Below are 15,843 nucleotides of genomic sequence, written 5' to 3'. Positions count from 1 at the left end.
CCCCCAACTGCCAAGGTGCTTACACTAGCAGCCTCCACCAGTTCCTGCAATCCAGCTTCTGCTCCTGTCACTCCACAAGAAGATGACCAGTAATTCCTCTTGCTAAATCCAATGGTTTTCCCTTAATTTTTTATCCTCCTCTCATGGGTGGAAGCACTAGGCCTGCCTCTCTGAAACACTCCCACTTTGTCCTTCACATCCCAAGACTCTCCCAGTTTTCCTCTTACCTCTGACCACAGTACCCCTCTTCCTGCTGCCCCACAAGTGGGGCTGTTCTCCCCAGCAGAGTCCTCGATTCTGAGCTCTTGTCCCTCCAGCCCTTTCCTTCAAGGACAGCGTTCTCCCCCGTCTCAGGAGACTTTCTCAGCTGCCATCTTTCACCAGCATCCTTCCATCCTCTGAGCGTTTGTAGCCCAGTCTATGTCCATGTGCAGGAGCTCAGCCACCCATTTAATTGTGTCCTGTGTATGTTATGTTACGAATGACATTCTTCCCGGTCAGAATGTGAACTCTGGAAAGCAAGGACCCAGACTTACCTTTACCAGGCATCCTGCAATGCCTGCTTCAAGTTTTATAAGTGACATAACCTAGACAGAAATACTTTGCAAACCAGAACCTGCTAAATAAACTAAGAGCTTATCGCTACAGTGTAAGTTTAACAAAGTCTTGGTGAATAAAAGAAGAATTCATTCTGATCAAAAGCCACCAGCTGACCAAACTGGTAAGATACATCTGTTCTTGGCTCAAAGGCACCAGTAGTCACCAAATCCAACTTTGTCTTCCTTGTTTTTTTGTTTTGTTTTGTTTAAGGAACACGTAGACGACTTTGAGATGCTGTCTTTTTGGCTTTCCAATACGTGTCATTTCCTCAACTGCCTGAAGCAGTACAGTGGAGAAGAGGTAGGGACACTTGCCTGTTCTGTGTTCTGTGCGGACTGCTGGTCTATAACTTCCTTGTGAGCCAGCGCTCACCACAGGGATTGGGGACATCCCCAGCTCCAGGAGCAGCCTCTGCTCCAAATGGCTTCCTGGTCTCCTTCTCAGCCAGGAGGCCAACTTCACATTACTGGTTGGACAGAAGTCATAGTCAGAAGACTTAGAAAGAGGCTGGGACCTGGGGCATGATACTAGGCCTCAGTTTTCCTTGAGTTTTAAATCAATGAGGTCCGGGCGCCTGGGTGGCTCAGTCGGTTAAGCGTCTGCCTTCGGCTCGGGTCATCATCCCGCGGTCCTGGGAATGAGTCCCACTCATCTGGGAGTCTGCTTCTCTCTCTCCCTCTGCCCCTCCACCCCGCCTCAGATAAATAAAATCTTAAAAATAATAATAAATAATTTTAAAATAATCCACCTCAATGAGGTAGATTAGATGAGTTTTAAGTTTGTTTCTGGTTGTGAAAATCTGAAGTTTTTAGTATTATGACTCTAAAATCCAACCTTTAGATCAACATGACTGTTCAGAGCTCTTCTCTCTGCAGGATTCTGATCATTCCTCCACAATCTGTATGTCCTTTGCCATTCCAGCTCTGCCCCCAAGGGGCTAACATCATAAAGGAATTCTCCGCCTTCAAGTACTCACGGAGCAAAATGTCATTGACCTAAAAAAACAAAGCAGTTTTTAGGGTTTTCACGGCTCTCCCAAATGTTTGTACTGTTAATGGTCTCACCAGCAGTGTATGAAGTTTCCAGTATCATACCTTCACCAACACTTGATATTGACAGACATTTTAATTATTTACCAATCTCATTGGTATAAAATGATACCTTGTTGACTTAAATTGCATTACTTAATCACTAATGAGATGAGGAATCACTCAATATAGGGGCGCCTGGGTGGCTCAATCTGTTGAGTGTTCGACTCTTGGTTTCCACTCAGGTCACGATCTCAGGGTCAAGAGATTGAGCCCACATAGGGCTCTATGCTCAGTGGGGATTCTGTTGGAAATTCTCACTCTCTCCTTCTGCCCTTCCCCCTGCTCTCGTGTTCTCTCTCTCTCTCTAAAATAAATAAAATAAGTCTTAAAAAAAAAAAAGGGAATCACTCCACATGCTTACTGGTCATTTGGGTTTCTGTTCAAATTGCCTACTAGACACCAGTTTTCCATTTTTTTTTTTCTTATTGATTTGTAGGAGATCTTTACGTATCATGGATAAACCATGGCTTGTCTTGTAATTTTCTTTATGGAGTCTGTTGTACACAATTTCTGAATTTTGGTATATCAATCCTATTCTTTTATGATGTGTGTTTTAGTATCTTCAGGAAATTCTCCCTGCCCTGAGATCATGAACTTATTCTCTTACTTACTTCTGAACTTCTGTAATTCAAATTTAGAGCTCACAATTATGCTTTTATCTATCCAGAATTGGTGTGATTATTTATCCCACGATGTGTGAGATAATGATCTCATATCTTCTTCCGTGTGGATAGCCAATTGTCCCAATGAGGGAAAAGTAAGATATAAAAGTAACTCTACTAGTACTAGAGAACAAAAAGAGAAATAAGTAAAGAAAATCCAACCTCTGACTAAAAGGGATACCAAAAGGAGCAGGGGGTACAGCCCAGTCCATTTAAGACAGACTCGCATGTGTGTGACATTAATGGAAGAGGATATTATTCAGCACCATTTATTTTTTTACCCTTTCTTTGACCCCTCAGCCAGGTACAGAGCATTCTTTTCCCTGTCTGCGTGTGTTTTTAATTGCTATATTCTCATTTCTATTTCAGTGGTTCTTTTTCACATCTGCCTCTTATTATATCCTCTTCTTAATGCTTTCTTTTTCTTTTATCTCTTTGAACACATTGAATATATTGTATTAGTCTGGTTGGGCTGTTATCACAAAATACCGCAGACTAGAAGTCTTTTAAACCACAGAAATGTATTTTCTCACAGGTCTAGGGGCCCGAAGTCTAACACCAAGGTGCCAGCATGGCTGGGTCCTGCTGGGAGCTCTCTTCCTGGCTTGTGGATGGCCACCTTCTCGTTGTGCCCACCCACAGCCTTTCCTTGGTGCACGGGTGTGGAAGAAGACAGATTGAGCTTCCTAGTGTCTCTTATTAAAGGGACACTAACCCTATCAGATTAGGGCCTCCCACTAGGACCTCATTTGATCTGAATTACCTGATCACAGGCAAATACAGCCACACTGGAGGAGGGAGGGCTCCAACATATGAATTTGGGAGCATCACAAACATTTAGCCCATAGCACACATTTTTAAATATTTCATATTGATCTATGCTCTATAATCATGAAGTCATGAATCTCATGTATTGCATCTGCTGACCTCTTGCAGCTGTTTGTTTCCTTTGGTGCTTTGCAGGCTTTTTCGGTAAGCTTCCGCGGGAGTTGTTTTGCACTGTATTCTGTAGGTGCTGGGGGCACATATTCAGAGGGTGAGGAGGCAGTGCGGCTACAGTTAGTTATAGAGAAGAAGCAGTACCACAAACGTGCGAGCTCCTTTCATACAAATCAGACACTAGGCTTTAAAGTACAGGAGCTCATTGGAATGTCCCTAATAGAGATAGTGTTTTAATTTCCTACATGTCTATATCATTCTAATACTTACATGCTCACATTACTTTCAGGAATTCATGAAGCTCAATAGTCCACGTCAGAATAAGAATTGCTTGAACAATTTTGACCTTTCAGAATACAGACAGATTCTTAGTGATGTGGCTATACGAATATATCACCGGTTCATTATTGTTATGGAAAATAACATTCAACCAATAATAGGTAAGAAAAGAATTGATGACCAAAAAATATTTATGGTCACCCGGAGACCTTAAAAAAATAAATCCAGTATAAGGCATGTGATTACAAAGAATATAATTTTAAAACCAGAAAAGTTTAATTGTGTAAATGTCTACTTTTTAATTCTTTTTAATTGCTTGAAATCATGACCTATATAAAAGCACATGGTTCATAGTTTCCTGCCTGTAAGCGTGATTCACCCTGAAGGGAAAGCCTAGGGAGACCTGCTACTACTTACGTAGCTAATCCTAGGTCGTAACTAAGTGTTTTCGAAATCTTAAAGTCCCGCTATAGTTTCTAACAATTTTCTGAAATTTAAATACTTCAGGCTTTAAATGGTTCCAGACCATGAGTTATCATGGTAACCTGCTCCCTCTCCTGTGAAGTTGAAAGAAGAGGGACTCCAAGCTGTTGTAAACGGCCTTGCACTCTGTCCACCTCCTCCATCCGGGGCTCCCCACTCCGCGATCCTCCCGCTTCCCCTGTCACAGCTGCGTCCACTGCTAACTCCTGCAGAAAACATCCTGCTTCCTGGAGCAGACCCAGGAGAGCAATGGAAAATGTTCTCTGGTTGTCCCCGGCTGTGTGTGCAAGAAATGCTTGTGTTTTCCTCTCTAGTGCCGGGCATGCTGGAGTACGAGAGCCTGCAAGGCATTTCTGGCCTGAAGCCCACAGGCTTCCGGAAGCGGTCATCTAGCATAGATGACACGGATGCCTACACGATGACCTCTGTCCTGCAGCAGCTGAGCTATTTCTACAGCACCATGTGCCAGAACGGCCTGGACCCTGAGCTGGTGAGGCAGGCCGTGAAGCAGCTCTTCTTCTTGATCGGGGCCGTCACCCTGAACAGCCTCTTCCTGCGCAAAGACATGTGCTCCTGCAGAAAAGGGATGCAGATCAGGTAAAACCCATAAACCTCCGCTTATACCCAGAGGCAGCTGGGAATGTCTGGGGCCACAGCCTGCTGCCCCCACTGCATGAGCTGCACTGCTCAGGTGGGGGTTGTGCAAGAGGACTCTTGGAAACTTGGGAATGTCTGCAGTTGGATGCCTGCCCCCCCGCCCCACTCCATCACTGTGCACCAGGCTAGCTTGGCACCCAAACCCAGGGCCTTCCTTCAGTGGTTAAAGACTAGTAACTAGTAATTGTTACTATCTTTATTGTCATTCCTTCTGCTTGCTTTGGATTTATTTTGCTGTCCTTTTTCTAGTTTCTTAAAGTAGAAGCGTTGGTTATTGACTTTGAGACCTCTGTTTTCTAAAGCATTTAATGCTATAAACTTCTCTCCAAGCACTAACTTTATCCCACAAATTTCTAGATGTTTTATTTTCGTTTTTGTTGAATTGAAAATAGTATCTAATTTCCTTGGAGTCTTACTCTTTGACCCGTGGATTATTTAGAAGTATGTTGTTTCAGGGGCATCTGGGTGGCTCAGTTGGTTAAGCGTCTGCCTTCGACTCAGGTCATTATCTCTGAGGTCCTGGAATCGAGCCCCGAGTTGGGCTCCCTGCTCGGCAGGGAGTCTGCTTCTCTCTCTCTCTCTGCTCCTCCCCACCATTCGTGTGCTCTCTCTCTCAAATAAATAAAATCTTTAAAAAAAAAAAAAGAAGTATGTGGTTTCATTTCCAAGTATTCAGAGACTTTCTTGCTACCTTTCCATGACTTTTAGTTTAATTCCATCTGATCAAATAATGTATTCTTTCAGTCACACTCTTGGAAACAGAAGATAGAATGGTTATTGCCCAGGGCTGAGGAGAGAGGGGAAGGGGGAAGTGTTGTTCAACAGATACAGAGTTTCAGGTCTTCAAGATGAAAGAGTTCTAGGGATCTGTTACATAACGTGGTGCATACAGTTACCTCTTATACTGTACACTTAAAAAAGGTTAAGATGGTAAATTTTATATGTGTCTTTTATCATAATAAAAAAACAATCTCAAGGTGCAGGTTGAAAAATACCATAGATTAATATACCATAGATTAAGACACCAGAGTCACCAACCATCCCACTTTGCCTGAAACATTCCCAGGTTTATTTGTTAAATAAAAACTTCTAAATATGTTTACATTTAGAAAAACTTTGTATCATCTCAGTTCTTTTTAAATTTAAGAAGATTTGGGGCGCTTGGGTGGCTCAGTCGTTAAGCGTCTGCCTTCAGCTCAGGTCATGATCCCAGGGTCCTGGGATTAAGTCCCACATCGGGCTCCCTGCTCAGCGGGAAGCCTGCTTCTCCCCCTCCCACTCCCCCTGCTTGTGTTCCTGCTCTCGCTATCTCTCTCTGTGTCAAATAAATAAATAAAATCTTTTAAAAAAATAAAATAAAATAAATTTAAGAAGATTTGCTTTTATGACCCAGAATATGGTCTGTTCTTGTGAATGTTCCACATGCAGTTGAAATGTATATTCTGCTGCCATTGGGTGGAATGTCCTATGTCAATTAGACCCTGTATGTTCTTTCAATCAGTTTTTGCTTTGTGTATTTTGAAACTCTGTTGTTAGGTGCATATACATGAAGAATTGTTATGTCTTCTTGGTGAGTTGACCATCCTAACATTATGTAGGCTCCTTCTTTATCCCTGTAATGGTAATCTTCTCTGCTCTGAAATCTACTTTGTCCGAAAGCCTACTTTTTCTTTGGATTAATGTTTTCATAGTGTATCTTTTTTCATCCTTTTACTTTTAACCTACCTGTGTCATGTTTGAAGTGACTTTCATAGAGGCAACAGAAATTTTGGTCTTGCTTTGGTTTTTTGTTTTTTTTTAAACCAGTCTGACAATCTGTGCTTCTTAATTGGGGTGTTTAGACCATTTAATTAATGTAATTATTGATATGTTTAGATTTAAGTCTACCATTTTATTCTTTTTTTTTTAAAGATTTTATTTATTATTTATTTGAGAGAGAGAGAATGAGAGAGAGCACATGAGAGGGGGGAGGGTCAGAGGGAGAAGCAGACTCCCTGCTGAGCAGGGAGCCCGATGCAGGACTCGATCCCGGGACTCCAGGATCATGACCTGAGCCGAAGGCAGTCGCTTAACCAACTGAGCCACCCAGGCGCCCCCATTTTATTCTTTTTTATTTGTTCCTTCTGGTTTTTATTTGTCTGATCTCCTTTCTCTGCCTTCTTTTGGGTTCTTTGAACCTTTTTTGGTACCCCTTTTAAATTTATCTACTGTGAGGGCACCTGGGTGGCTCAGTCCGTTAAATGTCCAACTCTTGATTTCAGCTCAGGTCATGATCTCAGGGTTGTGAGATCGAGCCCTGTGACAAGCTCTGTGCTGAGCATGGAGAGTATCTCTTTCTCCCTCTCTCTTTGCCCCTCCCCCCCCCCAAAATTTTATCTACTGTGTTTTTACTACACATCATTGTATATATCTTTTTAGTGGTTGTTCTAGGGATTATAGAATATATACTTAACTTTTCAGTGTATTTAGTTAGTTATTTTTAAGTAGGCTCCATACCCAACATGGGGCTTGAATTCACCACCCTGAGATCAAGACCTGAGCTGAAATAGAGTCAGACACTTAACTGACTGAGCCACCCAGGTGCCCCTTTTAGTCTATTTAGAATCATTATCTTAACCATGTCGAGTGGAATGTAAGAAGCTTACCACCATATAGGCCCCTTCCCCCTTTACGTTATAGTTGTCTTATGTATGATATCTACAGACATCAAAAACTCTGCCACATAATGTTATAATTTTCATTTTAAATCATCTAACATATTTTAAGAAACTCAATAGAAGAATTGTCTATTACATTTACCCACATATTTACCCCATTTCTGTTACTTCTTCATTCCTAATATTCCAAGTCTTGTTTTTACCCCCAAATCTCATTTTGATATCATTTCCTTTCTGCCTGAAGAAATGCTTTCAGTAGTCCTTGTACAGCAAGTTTACTGGAAATACTTAGTTTTCTTTCATCTGAAAATGTCTTCATTTCACCTTCATTCCTGAAGTATATTTTTGTGGGATATAGAATTTGGGTTGACATTCCATTTTCTCATCACTTTAAAAATGTGAAACATTTTTCCATGGTTTTTGATAAGAAATGCAAGGTTATTTGAATTATTGTTTCCCCACAAGTAATGCACAGTTTTTCTCAGATTGTGTTCAAGATTTTATTTTTGCCTTTGATTTTCCACAGTTTAATTAAGATGTGTCTTGGTGTGGATTTCTTTGAGTTTAACCGCTTTGAGATTCCCTGAGCTTTTTGAATCTGCAAGCTTGTACATCTCACTAAATCTGGGAACTTTTCAGTGATTTCTACAAATATTTTGTCTGCATCATAATTTCTCCTTTCCTCTGGAACTTCAATAACACAAATGCTAAACCTTTCATTATGGTTCCATGGGTCCATAAAGTTCTGTTTATTTTAGTTTATTTTCCCTCTGTATTCTTTAGATTGAATCATCTCTCTTGACTGTTTCCTCTGACATCTCTATTCTGCTGTTGAGCCCACTAAAAGAATTCTTTTATTTTTGTTATTATATTTTTCAGTTCTAAAGTTTTTGTTTGGTTTTTCTTTGTATCGTCTTTTTCTTTTCTGAAACTTTCTATCTTTTCCTTTATTTCAAGATAGTTTGTCTTTACTTTTTGGAGCATTTTTATGATAGCTTCTTTAAAGTCTCTATGTCATCTCAGAGTTGACATCTGTTGATTGTCTTGTTTGATAAAAATTGAGATTTTCCTGGTTCTTCATATGCCAAGTAATTTTGAATTGTATCCTGGACACTTCTAATATTATACTATGAGACTTACAAATAATGCTACAATAAACATAGGGGTGCATATCTTTTTGAATTAGTGTTTTCATTGTCTTTGGGTAAATACCTGGTAGTGGAATTGCTGGATTATATGACCCCGAGATCAAGAGTCGCATGCTCCTCCAACTGAGCCAGCCAGGTGCCCCCAACACTCAATTTTTAAAAACAGTTTCATTGATAGATAATTTACATGCTGTTAAGTTTATCCATTCTGTAAACTATATCCATATAGTTCAAAGGGTTTTGGTATAGTTGCAGAGTTGTGCAAACATCACCACGATGTAATTTTAAAACATTTCCATCACTCCAAAAAGAAATCTTATACCCATTAGCAGCAGCATTCTGTTTTTTTTTTAAAGATTTTATTTATTTATTTGACAGAGAGAGACACAGCAAGAGAGGGAACACAAACAGGGGGAGTGGGGGAGGGAGAAGCAGGCTCCCTACTGAGCAGGGAGCGTGATGCGGGGCTCGATCCCAGGACCCTGGGATCATGACCTGAGCTGAAGGCAGCCGCTTAACGACTGAGCCACCCAGGCGCCCCAGCAGCAGCATTCTTATCCACTACCACATCCCAACTTCACAGTCCCCTCTTCCTCAGGCTAGGCAACCACAATATATTTTCTTTCTCTATAGGTTTGCCTGTTCTGGATACTTTTATAAATGGAATCATAAAATGTGTTGTCTTTTGTGACTGGCTTCTTTCACTTAACATCATGTTTTCACAATTCATCCATGTGGTAGCATGTATCAGTACCTCCTTCCTTTTTGTTGCTGAATAATATCCCACTGTATGGAGATACCACAATTTGTGTATCCATTAGTTGGTGGACATTTTGGGTTGTTTTCATTTTTTGGCTATTAGTAATGCTGCAGTGAACATTTGTTCACAATTTTTTATGTGGACATGTTTTCAGTTCTCTTGAGTATATATCTAAAAGTGGAATTGCTGGATCATATGGCAGTTTATGTTTAACACTTTGAGGAACCACCAACCTGTTTTCCTTAGCAGCTCTACCATTTTATATTCCCACTAGAAATATATGAGGGTTCTCAACACTCTCATTTACCCAGAGAGGTTGAGTAACTTTCCAAGCTCACACAATGGATTGGTGGGCCTACAACCCATGCCTCTTACCTTATAAACTTATGATAATTAATGACAGAAACAAGAATAAAAACCCCAGTGGACTGAATGAAACCCTTCTACCAATTGAAAATTTTCTGCCAATATAGGAAAAGAAATCAGTTTTTTATACCAACGTAAGGTCTTCAAATATCACTCTGATTTTTTCCTTTAGTAGATTTTCAAATCCATTATTAAGGGTATTTTAATAGGTCACTTTATAAATTATTGCAGTCACTGCTTTTTGCTCAGATTTTCCCCAAAGTTAATGGCTGATATGGCCCCTCACGCCAGACCATCAAGATCCTTAGAATCCTGGATCATGAGAGCTGATCATTTGGTCCAACCCCTCATGTTACAAATGAAGAAACTGCTGGACCATGGTCCTAAGGCTCTCAGTGGACTTGGGTACCCTCTCAGGACACACTGGGGGATTCAGCACCCTCCCCTGAAGTGTTCTCAATGGTTCACCCACTGTTCTCTGTTTCTCTGGCTTTTACTCCAGATGCAACATCAGCTACTTAGAAGAATGGCTTAAAGATAAGAATTTGCAGAACAGCTTGGCCAAGGAAACTTTGGAACCTCTCTCTCAGGCAGCCTGGTTGCTTCAGGTCAAGAAGACCACAGACAGCGATGCGAAGGAGATCTATGAATGCTGTACCTCACTGTCTGCTGTGCAGGTGATCAGGCTTGCTGCGTGTGTCCCTGATCTTTACCAACAGATCATGTCATTGGTGTTGCCCTTTCTGGCTTAGCCAGCCATAGGGTGTGTCTGAATCTCTGTGTGCTCTTTGGGGTGCACACATATCTCCCAAGGACCACCCTCTTAGCTAATAAGCATTTATTTAATACTAACTTAGGACTTAACACAAAAGTGCATATGATACATTCCCTGCCCACCAAACTCACAGATGTGTATGTATGGGGGGAGGGGAGGGCGTGAGGAAGGAGGCCGGAGCACATGGTTCCTAGAGCCACATTTACAGTATCAAAGAACTGCATGTGGTTCCCAATAGTTCCCAAACCATCAGATTCGTTATTTCATGGACGGACTTGTCGTTTTTCATGGTCTAACACCATCTTATGTGCTGTTTGCAGATCATAAAGATCCTTAATTCATACACACCTATAGATGACTTTGAGAAAAGAGTGACTCCATCCTTCGTTCGCAAAGTACAGGTAAGATCCTTAAGGATGTACCTTTCAATTTTCAGTGTAAGAAATTGAGGGGACCCCTGGGTGGCTCAGTCAGTTAAGTGTCAGACTCTTGATCTCAGGGTTATGAGTTCAGGCCCCATGTTGGGCTCCACACTGGGCATGGAGCCTACTTGAAGTGAATGAATGAATAAATGCTTGAATAATTGAATGATTGAATACTGAATATTGAATTAATGTTAGGAAATCTAAGATTAAAGCACATTTACCAAATGAAAGGCACTTAGCAAAAGCAGCAGGAATTTTCCCTGTCAAATACCCATTTTATTTTTTTAAATTTTAAAAGATTTTATTTATTTATTTGAGAGAAACAGAGAGCACAAGCAGGGGGAGCAGCAGAGGGAGAGGGAGAAGCAGACTCCCCACTGAGCAGGGAGGGGGGGCTCTGTCCCAGGACCCTGAGATCATGACCTGAGCCGAAGGCAGACGTTCAACCGACTGAACCACCCAGACGCCCCCAGAACCCATTTTAGGCTCGGTGGGAAGGGAATGAAAACACCAAAACCGTGATTCACCTGCTGTGTTTCTTCAGCATGTCTTGTTTATTATCAGTCTTCGTATCAGTACTGTGCAAGGGAGCAGAGGCGGAATGGAAAATGTGTACCCATTTTTCTTATTTTAATCCCTAAAGTTTCTTCTCCAATCAACTCAGGCATCAATTCTCAAAGTTTGGTTCAAGGATCCTGTGGGTCCTTGAGACCCTTTCAGGGGTTCTGCAAAGTCTTCCTTTTTCCAAATATGTATGTGTGAAGCAGACTTTTCTTCCTATACTTCAACCAAAATAACATATCACCATAGGTTGAATGCAGAAGTGGATATGAGATTCCACTGGTCATACTAAGTCAGACATTAAAAAGATTTATAAAAATATAAAACAATACCACTTCCTACCAATATTTTTTTGTTTTCAAAAATAGTTATTTTTCAATAAATGTTTACATGCATTGGGTTTGTTCTTGTTATTTTAATAAATTAATATTTTAAATTATTGTTTTAATTACTAATATGGTAAATATCAATAGTTATACCCACATACACAAAAGCTCTTTGGGGTCTTCAATAATCTTTAAAGAGTATAAAGGGGTCTTGAGGCAAAAAAAGTTTACAAACTACTGAACTAAAAAGGATAACGGCTAGAAAGGTTTAATACTTCAGATCCACTCATGTTTGGGCTTAGAATTATGCCACAAGAATGGATAAGAATAGAAAACAGATCCATTTACAGTCAGTCCATCCCATGGGAAATTAACTTCTGAGGTGAAACAGAGCATGTAAGTAAATATTCATGAGAGCTGACTGGAAATCCTGCAGAGACCATTTCACCACGGGATTGTGTTGTTAAAGGGCTCTTTTGTGCGTTCTCTTACGTGATTTTGAAAGGAGCTTTTCAGTGAAGGTGGAGTTGTGTTTTCCTTACCCTAGACTTCTAGTTAGTCATAAAGCAGAATGCACTGGTTTCCTTATTCATTTTTCTCTGGTTTTAATTTCAGGCTCTCTTAAATAGCCGGGAGGATTCATCACAGCTGATGTTGGATACAAAATATCTCTTTCAAGTTACCTTCCCTTTTACCCCCTCTCCACATGCTTTGGAAATGATTCAGATCCCCAGCAGTTTCAAGCTAGGCTTTCTCAATAGATTATAGCAGGAGAAAAGAGAGTAAGTGTACTTTTCCCTCAGAAGCTAAATGAAGATCAAATATGAGGAATGTGCTTTATTCATTGGAACTGGAAATGCTTTGGAACAAGATGTAAGGAAGAACATAAGAATCCGCCAAGATGGGCCACATGTTGCCACTGTCGTTTCATAAGAGTTAACACACACTAGCTGGGGTTGGAAAGTCCATGTCTACCTTCAGAATCACAGCCATCTTTTACTGGGATTCCTGGAAGGCCCATATTTTCCTCCAGGTGCCTCTTATCTAGAGCTGTCTTGTGACAGGGCTCCCCCCAGAGGGAGTAGGATCCGGGAACACAGTGTCTCCTAAGTTTTCTAACGTGTGTGTGAAGCCCAGGTACATTTATGAAGCCACCAGTATGTTCCAGGGTTGAGTCTTCCAGGAAATAATCCCGTTTGGCCACAAGGTTGTGTCAAAAGTCCTCTGACCCCATGCCTCCTGCCCCGGGTGGGTGGGCTAGGGTTCACTGACTTTTTACTAAAAATGCTCCTGCATGAAAAAATATTGATAATTTCAGACCCCTCTAGTTTTTAAGAGAATCTTCCATCTGAAATGAATTATATGAAGTATTTTATGTACATATATTCTAAAACGAATGTTATTAAAATTAATTGCCATGCCAAATTGCCAAATTGTCATCTCTTCTGAAAGAACATTTCTTTAAATTTAATCAACCAACACACTTGCCATATTTTTCACTGTTCATACAACAACGTCTTTAAAAACTAAGTTTAAAAGGCAACTTAAATTATTTTCTCTATCTTTTTAGCATTCAAATATGTTCTTAAATTTTCCCATAAAAATACCTGGGAAATTATATCAGTTCCTCATTCTGAGAAACCAGTGTTTCCCAAGTTTTATGGAAATGGACTCTCCCTTGTCCACCCCCCTTCCCCCAAACCTCTTTCTTTCCTTTCAGAGCACACAGTGTCATTTGACATTATGGCCAGAGGCCCCAGGACTTCTCTGCACCGTTCCCAGCATCCCAGCCGGCCGGTCCTCTGCTTCTGACAGACTCACGGGCAGTAGCTGTGACTGTAAAACAGACGTGCATCTTAGGAGTGGAAATAATACATGAGGATGAAGCAATGTCACCCTGCTAATATGTAATGGTGTCTTTTCATATTATAAATGATTTAGTTCACTTAGATACATTATATAGAAAAAAATGAAAAGTAGAACTTTTAAATATTTTAATCAATAAAATAAATTACCAAATGAATTGGGTCAGTTTCTTTCTTTCTTTCTTTCTTCTTTCTTTCTTTCTTTCTTTCTTTCTTTCTTTCTTTCTTTCTTTCTTTCTTTCTCTCTCCCCCTCCCTCCCTCCCTCTCTTTCTTTCTTCCCTTTCTTTCTTCCTTTCTTTCCTTCATTCCTTCCTTTCTTTTCTTTCTTTCTTTCTTTTTGTAGGCTCCACACCCAGCATGTGGCCCAAACTCACAACCCTGAGATCAAGACCTGAGCTGAGATCAAGAGTTGAACATTTAAGTGACTGAGCCACCAGGTGCCCTGGGTCAGGTTCTTTTAATTGCCAGGAGACTACATTTTTCTTAAGTGCACAAGGTTTATGCCTTTCTTTAAGGATTGTCTACTTAAAGATGCTGGAATCTTTATAGATTCATAATATCTCTTAAAATATATATAAACATTTTTAGAGGGGAAGTAAATATGCCCTAAGTCCTGCCTCCACACACATGGAGGCTGTGTCTCCATGGGCTCCTAGATGGTGAGAGAATGAGGGGCCATTGACAGAGACTTGGCTGGGTTTCTGATCGGCATCCGTGGCCTTCTCTGTGCCCTTTCTCTGCTCCCCATCACCCTTCCTTTCCGGGTCCCATATGTCAGGGTTCATGCCTGTTTTACAACACTCACCCTGGGCTATCAGCTGGTGACATCACCTATCTCCTTTGCTACCCTGTGAACTCTTGGAGAGCAGGTCCTCATTCATCCCCGTGCTCATCTTGATGTTGGCAAGATGGGACAGAGCTGCAGGAGCAAGGTCCTATTAGAGGCAGCAGGATTGGGGGTGTGGGGCTTGGTCAGCCTTGGAAAGGAGCAGATCTTGTCTGGGAACAAGACAAGGGGGCCTGCAGAGGCTGAGAAATGTATGCATGGAGAAGAGGTAGGAGCACGCCTCCCACATCTCGATCCATCCCACAAAGCTGAAGGTGAGGGGCGCCTGGGTGGCTCAGTCATTAAGCGTCTGCCTTTGGCTCAGGTCATGATCCCAGGGTCCTGGGATCAAGCCCCGCGTCGGGCTCCTTGCTCAGCAGGAAGCCTGCTTCTCCCTCTCCCACTCCCCCTGCTTGTGTTCCCTCTCTCGCTGTGTCTCTCTCTGTCAAATAAATAAATAAAATCTCAAAAAAAAAAAAAATCACAAAGCTGAAGGTGAGAAGAATGGCCAAAATGAAGAGGTGCTGGCGGGACGAGGACTGAGCAGGTGGAAGTTGCTGATAACAGGGGTGAACGTCAGGTTTGCTCAGTGGAGCAGAGCATGGATTCATGAGGGTCCAGCCTGCCAAGGCTGAGTCCTGCAGAGAACAGAGAAATGAGCTCAAGAAACAGGTCAACAGAAGTTCCGAGGGCATCTGCTGTAGATGGGCAAAAGGTCGCCGTCGGCAGTGAGTGCCCGTGGGAAGGGACAAAGCCTCTGAGCTGCGATGCCCAGATAAGGAGATTAGAGGTCCAGCTTCTGCTCTCGCACCTTCACCTTGGAGCTGCAGCTCTGACTTCTCAGCTTGTCGCTCCGAGTGTTGACTCTCTGGAAGGTATGTATGTGCTAACAGTATATTAGCATACTCAGGTTTTCCTGCATGCTCAGATAAGTGTTCTACGTGCACACACCAAGTTGTTAACTGGGCATTCTGTGAGGAGGGAGCACAGGTGAAGGGCGGCGGTGGTGGTTAAGCTGCACGTTCTAACTGTTCTACAACCCACATGTGTTTCTTTTGAAATAATAGGAAGGTGTTTTGTTTTAAAAATGTATTTAGTGTTGGCATCAGGGGGAAAAAAATAGGCATCTGTAAAGTCATATAATCCATTTTAAAAAATTGATCCAGGTAACACTTTACATGTCAACATAAGCCTCAGAATGCAGCTTATGGAATAAGAAGAGGGTTTTTTTTTTTTTAAAGATTTATTCATTTTAGGGTGCCTGGGTGGCTCAGTTGGTTAAGCATCTGCCTTTGGCTCAGGTCGTGATCTTGGGGTCCTGGGATCAAGTCCCACATCGGGCTCTCGGCTCACCCTCTCCCTCTGCCTGCCGCTCCCACTGCTTGTGCTCTCTCTCTCTTTCTGTCAAATAAATAAATAAAA

The 15,843-nt window shown here is 41.5% G+C and overlaps 1 protein-coding gene across 1 annotated transcript in view; it reads left to right on the top strand.

The window, feature by feature from the left end:
* Nucleotides 1-13,748, top strand: part of MYO5C (myosin VC) — an 89,988-nt gene extending 76,240 nt beyond the window's left edge. Inside the window, exons 34-39 of the mRNA XM_081831862.1 lie at nt 760-900; nt 3,582-3,732; nt 4,369-4,651; nt 10,145-10,319; nt 10,738-10,818; nt 12,345-13,748. Coding sequence (XP_081687988.1) covers nt 760-900; nt 3,582-3,732; nt 4,369-4,651; nt 10,145-10,319; nt 10,738-10,818; nt 12,345-12,497 — 984 coding nt within the window. The 3' untranslated portion in view covers nt 12,498-13,748. The remainder of the gene's footprint in view (nt 1-759; nt 901-3,581; nt 3,733-4,368; nt 4,652-10,144; nt 10,320-10,737; nt 10,819-12,344) is intronic.
* Nucleotides 13,749-15,843: the final 2,095 nt, after the last annotated feature.

The sequence above is a fragment of the Leptonychotes weddellii genome, chromosome 9, assembly GCF_054177405.1.
Source record: "Leptonychotes weddellii isolate Sample4059 chromosome 9, ASM5417740v2, whole genome shotgun sequence".
Classification (NCBI taxonomy): domain Eukaryota; kingdom Metazoa; phylum Chordata; class Mammalia; order Carnivora; family Phocidae; genus Leptonychotes; species Leptonychotes weddellii.
The sequence above is the reverse complement of the archived record's forward strand: the minus strand, read 5'-3'. Positions and strand labels throughout refer to the sequence as shown.